The sequence below is a fragment of the Macaca nemestrina genome, chromosome X (genome assembly GCF_043159975.1).
Source record: "Macaca nemestrina isolate mMacNem1 chromosome X, mMacNem.hap1, whole genome shotgun sequence".
NCBI lineage: Eukaryota > Metazoa > Chordata > Mammalia > Primates > Cercopithecidae > Macaca > Macaca nemestrina.
In genome coordinates, this window is record NC_092145.1 from 123,441,977 (window position 1) to 123,448,327 (window position 6,351).

Here is a 6,351-nt window from a genome sequence, read left to right on the forward strand (position 1 = left end):
CATGGTGAAATACATACGTTCTATTGAGAGATATGATAAAATGGCATAACTCAAGTTTCAACTATGATTTTGATAAATAGTTTTCAAACTTGTTTTGGGGGGTTGATGGAATCCCAAAGGGAAAGATAACAATTTTATTATTAAAAAGTGTTAACATTATTTTGGCTATAGTCTCCAATTTTTGGTTAACAAAATAATTGTCATAATAATTATTTCATTAGAATTTTCATATAAGAAGAGTTACAGAATTCTAATTTACTCAGCACATTTTGTTTGTTTGTTTGTTTGTTTTTTGAGACAGGGTCTTGCTCTGTCTCCCAGACTGCAGTGTGGTGGCATGAAGCCATCCTCCCACCTCAGCCCCCCAGGTAGCTGGAACTACACGTGCATGCCACCATGCCTGGCTAATTTTTGCATTTTTTGTAGAGACCAGGTTTCAGCATGTTGCCCAGGCTGCTCTTGAACTCCTGGGCTCAACCAATCCATCCATCTGGGCCTCCCAAAGTGGGGCGGGATTATAGGTGTGAGTCAATGCAGTTGACCCCATTTCTCTTTCTAAGATTAATTCTGCTTTTGTTTCTGGTTGTATGTATTTTTACAAGTAATTGAAATGATGACGTAATATTCACAATGCTTCAAAATGTGAAAAAAGTATATGTGAATATTAATCACATAATTGATAAAATATATGAAATAATGAAGTCAAAGCAGGTCATTAAGAAATCTTTATAAACATTAGGTAGTGAAGTTACAGATGTTGCCATCATTGTACATTCACGGGGCTAGTCATCATAAATTCTGACTGATGTTTAAAATGAGAGCAAGAAATACCCAATTAAGTAGTAAATTGAAAACCATCTAATCTTCTTCCGATGCATCTGTGACGTCTTCTTTGTACTTGTAAACTTGCATTGCACGTTGAATAGGAGTCTTAACAGAGTCATAAGTCCATCCATTCCTGGCAAACAGCCTTTGAATGATGCCAGGCATTTCGTAGCCCTTGCTTAATATAAAATCCTTAAAGGCAATTGGTCCATAAAGACCGTCAAGAATGTCGGGTTCATCAGGCTTTTCAAGTAGGAGCTTGGGGTCAATCAACGGTTCATCACTTCTTAGCTTTTGTCCCAACTTAGGCTTGAGGTACCATGCTCCATATCCCATGTTCACATGCTCTGCACTATAAGAATTCGATGCAGTGTGGATTTTCCCGTCCAAGTCTTTTTTCTGTGAGAAGAATTTGACCTCATCCATGTCATCTAGCTCCATGCTGCACTTCAGCCCTGAGGAACACTCATTTACCGTCTTAATCTTTTGGTCTTGATAGTCTGCTTTGCACTCAGGGGTAAAGTCAAACAGACTGCTGATGGATTCTTCATCAACTCCCAGGTCTCCTGCCCACTTGAAGTCACGGAGTTTTCTCGATGTGTATCTATGTTGAAGAGAGTCAGAAACACACTCCGTTGTGTTTGGTGTATCTTCCTGAAACAGTTCTTTTAGATGGGATACTCCAGTCTTGGTAGTCTCTGGGCAGAGACTGGACACTCGACGAGTCTTGAGAGGCTCCAGGCGGAGACTGGACACTCGACGAGTCCTGGGAGGCTCTGGGCGGAAACTGGACACCCGACGAGTCTTGGGAGGCTCTGGGCGGAGTTTGGACACCCGAGGAGTCTTGGGAGGCACCAGTGGGAGATGGGACACCCGACTCTCGAAAGGCCGCGGGTTGGATTCCCCACAAAGGTATTTACTAGGCTCGGTGGGTTCCTCGGTTGTTGTATCCCGACCCTCGCAACGAGCCCATGTGTCTTCCGGCTTCCTCTCAGAATCCACTTTCAGGACCTGTAGTAGGAAACTGGACACCCGACGAGTGTTGGGAGTTTTCGGGCTGAGATGGGATACTCCAGTCTCGGGAGGCTCCGGGCAGAGATGAGATACGTGAGTCTCGGGAGACTCCGGACAGAGATGGGACACTCCAGTTTCAGGAGGCTCTGGGCGGAGACTGGACACCGGAGTCTTGGGAGGCTCTGGGCGGAGATAGGACACTCCAGTCTCAGGAGGCTCCGGGCGGAGATGGGACACTCTAGTTTCGGGAGGCTCCGGGCGGACACTGGACACCTGAGTCTTGGGAGGCTCTGGGCGGAGATGGGACGCTCCAGTCTTAGGAGGCTCCGGGCGGAGACTGGACACGGGGGTCTTGGGAGGCTCTGGGCAGAGATGAGACACTCCAGTCTCGGTAGACTCCGGGCGGAGATGAGATACGCAAATCTCTAGAGGCTCTGGGCAGAGATGGGACACTCCAGTCTCAAGAGGCTCTGGGTGGAGACTGGACACCCGAGTCTTGGGAGACTCTGGGCAGGGATGGGACACTCCATTCTCGGGAGGCTCCAGGCGGAGACTGTACATCGGAGTCTTGGGAGGCTCTGGGCGGAGATGGGACGCTCCAGTTTCAGGAGACTCTGGGCAGAGATGAGATACGCGTATCTTGGGGGGCTCCGGGCAGAGATGGGACACTCCAGTGTCTGGAGGCTCCAGGCGGAGATGAGATACGCAAGTTTCTGGAGGCTCCAGGCGGAGATGGGACACTCCAGTCTCAGGAGGCTCTGGGCGGAGACGGGACACCCGAGTCTTGGGAGGCTCTGGGCAGAGACGGGACGCTCCAGTCTCAGGAGGCTCTGGGCGGAGACGGGACACCCGAGTCTTGGGAGGCTCTGGGCGGAGATGGGACGCTCCAGTCTCAGGAGGCTCCCGGCGGAGACTGGACACCCGAGTCTTGGGAGGCCCTGGGCAGAGATGGGACACTCCAGTGTCAGGAGGTTCCCGGCGGAGACTGGACACCCGAGTCTTGGGAGGCTCTGGGCGGAGATGGGACGCTCCAGTCTCAGGAGGCTCCGGAGGGAGATGAGATACGCGAGTCTTGGGAGGCTCCGGGCAGAGATGGGACACTCCAGTCTCGGGAGGCTCTGGGCGGAGACTGGACACCGGAGTCTTGGGAGGCTCCGGGCAGAGATGGGACACTCCAGTCTCGGGAGGCTCTGGGCGGAGACGGGACACCCGAGTCTTGGGAGGCTCTGGGCGGAGACGGGACGCTCCAGTCTCAGGAGGCTCTGGGCGGAGACGGGACACCCGAGTCTTGGGAGGCTCTGGGCGGAGACGGGACGCTCCAGTCTCAGGAGGCTCTGGGCGGAGACGGGACACCCGAGTCTTGGGAGGCCCTGGGCGGAGATGGGACACTCCAGTGTCAGGAGGTTCCCGGCGGAGACTGGACACCCGAGTCTTGGGAGGCTCTGGGCGGAGATGGGACGCTCCAGTCTCAGGAGGCTCCGGGCGGAGATTAGATACGCGAGTCTTGGCAGGCTCCGGGGAGAGAAGAGACGCTCCATTCTCGGGAGGCTCTGGGCAGAGAGGAGGTACGCGAGTCTTGGGAGGCTCTGGGCGGAGATGAGACACTCCAGTCTCGCGAGGCTCCGGGTGGAGACTGGACACCCGAGTCTTGGGAGGCTCTGGGTGGAGATGGGACACTCCAGTCTCAGGAGGCTCTGGGCCATGAGATACGCCTGTCTTGGGAGGCTCCGGGCAGAGATCAGGCACTCCAGTCACAGGAGGCTCCGGGTGGAGACGAGATACGCTAGTCTTGGGAGGCTCTGGGCAGAGATGACACACTCCAGTCTCAGGAGGCTCCGGGAGGAGATTGGACACTCCAGTCTTGGGAGGCTCCAGGTGGAGACTGAACACCTGAGTCTCGGGAGGCTCCGGGAGGAGACTGGACACTCCAGTCTTGGGAGGCTCCAAGTGGAGACTGGACACCTGAGTCTCAGGAGGCTCTGGGCGGAGATGGGACACTCCAGTCTCAGGAGGCTCCGGGCAGAGACTAGACACTGGAGACTTGGGAGGCTCTGGGTGGAGACAGGACACCCGAGTCTCAGGTGGCCGAGGGGAGAATTCCCTGCAGGGGTATTTACCAGGCTCCATGGGTTCGTCAGTTGTCGTCCCCTGGCCCTCACAAGCGCATGCGTCCTCCAGCTTCCTCTCAGGATCCAGCGGTTTCAGCACCTGTAGTAGGAGATCTGGAGGCATATCTTCTCCCAGATTGTAGTTCATGGCCAAGGGAGGCTTGGCCGTCAGCTGGGCTTCCACTCCCTCTACGAACGTCTTCCGTGCTGGCTTGGCTCGTGAGAGCTTGGAAAACAGGGCCGCTTTCTTGCGCAGCTTTTTCTTCCTGCTTTTGGGGTCAGCTTGGGGACCTCTGAGAGATATTTTGAGGAGTAAAAACTCGTCACAGCGACAAACGAGCGTATCTTCGGGAGACGGACAGCCGTAGCGGAAGTCGTCCATGCCCTGCGTCACAAATACCCGGTTCCGAGGGTCCATGGGCGGGAACCTCAGGCGCCTGTGCTTGCGCTTCGCGAAGCACTTGGAAGGCTGTTTGTCACAGTACCAGGGCTTGGAGTCCATGCCCGGGGACCTCGGCCGGTCCTGCGGCCCCTGGTCCCCCATGGTGGCCCTCGCTGGGGTGCCACCTCTCCAGTTTCCGCGGTTCCTGATCCCTGCCGATCTAGTCGCTAGGACACCGCCAGCCACGTGCAGCCCAGGTTCCTTCCTGGAGGCGGGGCAGCGCTGACGCCACCTGCGCAGCCCGGATTCTAACAGGTGTGTAGTGCAATCTCATTCTGGGTTTTATTTGTGTGTCCTAATGACTACTGGTATTGAACATGTCTATATTTGCTTATTTGCCATCCTTATCTCTCCTTGGTTTAAGTTTCTGTTGATTTTTTCCCCCATTTTTAAATTGTGTTGCTGGATATCATATTTAGTTTTGAAAATTCTTGTTCTGTTCTGCATCTAAGTCCGTTATCACCTATATGATTTGCAAATTTTTCTCTTCATCCTTGGCTTTTCCCTTCATTGTCTTAACAGTGTCTATCAAAGAGAAGTTTTTTTTTATTTGATGAAGTCCAATTTATTAATTTGTTCTTTTACAGATTGTACTTCTTTTGATGTATCTGTGAAAACTTTGCTTATCCAAAGGTCACAGAGATTTTTAAAAATTTAAATCTGTTTAAAGTTTTGTAAACAGCACACGATACAGATCAAAGTACTTTTTTTTTAAAAAGTGTCTATTGTCTATGTATATCTGGTAATTTCAGAACTATTTTTGTAAAGATTATATTTTCTCCACTGAATTGCCTTTGGAAATTTGTAGAATATCAGCTGTCTATATTTTTTTGTGGGTCAATTTCTTGACACTCTTTTCTCTTCCATATTTTTCTCTCACAAAAATTTCACCCTCTGTTGATTACTTTAGCTTTAAAATAAATCTAGAAATTTGGATATATTAGTTCTTTAACAATGTTCATTTACAAAGTTGCTTCTTCGAGGTCCTTTGAATTTCTACAGAAATTTTTAAAATAAGTTTGTCAATGCCTAAAAAAAATTCCGCTGGGATTTTGATTAGGATTCTGTTGAATCTGTAGATCAATTTGCAGGTAATTGACATATTAACAATAGGAGGTCTTCTGACCACTGAAAAAGGTACATTTTCCCATTTGTTTATGTGATTTTTAATTTTCTCAGGAATATTTTGTAGTTTTTAGTTCATATGTCTTTTACATTGTTTCTCCCCAGATTTTTCTAAATATTGCTTTTGATACTATTATATGTAGTATATTTAAATTGAAATTTCCAATTTTTTGATGTTAGTATATATAAATATTGAGTTTTGTATGTCCACCTTGTATCATACAGCCTTGGTAAACTCTCTTATTACTTTCAGGAGCATTTTTGTAGAGTTCATTGAATTTTCTATATATATGATAATGTCTTCTGTGAATAAAGACAGTTTCCCTTCTTTCTTTCCAAACTGAGTATCTTCATCCCCTCTGCTCAGCCCAGTTGCAATCCTTGATTTTCCTTTGAATAATATTAGTGAAATTTTTATCTCTCTTATGGTGTTTAAAACTATAACTATGAAAAAGATTTTTTATAAAAAATTTAATTTTAGACAAATTCACCTTGCATTATTCCTTAAGCATATTATTTTCTCATCACATGGTAATTTTTTTCTGTACATTCTTATTCATTTTTAAAAGAAATTTTCTTATTTCCCTTGTTAAGTGCAGCTGAAAATGTTTTCTACCATTACTAACAGGTATGCCTTAGTTCCTCCTTGTAAATAAGGCATGATCAATACCTCTCTTCCCTGTGGCTCCTCCTCTGTAAAATAGACTAATATATATTCCTCTTAGGTTTCTCATTAATGCAAAAAATGGTTTATGTGTAAATCAAGATAATCTATATAACATATATTTTTGTTTTGATTTTGTATCATGTTTGGCGCAGAATAAGCATTCAGTAAAG

The 6,351-nt window shown here is 47.9% G+C and overlaps 1 protein-coding gene across 1 annotated transcript; it reads right to left on the reverse strand.

Moving 5' to 3' along the window:
- Positions 1-716: 716 nt before the first annotated feature.
- LOC105499034 (family with sequence similarity 47 member C) lies at positions 717-4,639 on the reverse strand. Its single transcript, XM_071088698.1, has one exon. It carries the CDS (start codon positions 4,489-4,491, stop codon positions 859-861), a length of 3,633 nt encoding a protein of 1,210 aa, XP_070944799.1. The 5' UTR covers positions 4,492-4,639; the 3' UTR covers positions 717-858.
- Between the last annotated feature and the right edge of the window lie 1,712 nt (positions 4,640-6,351).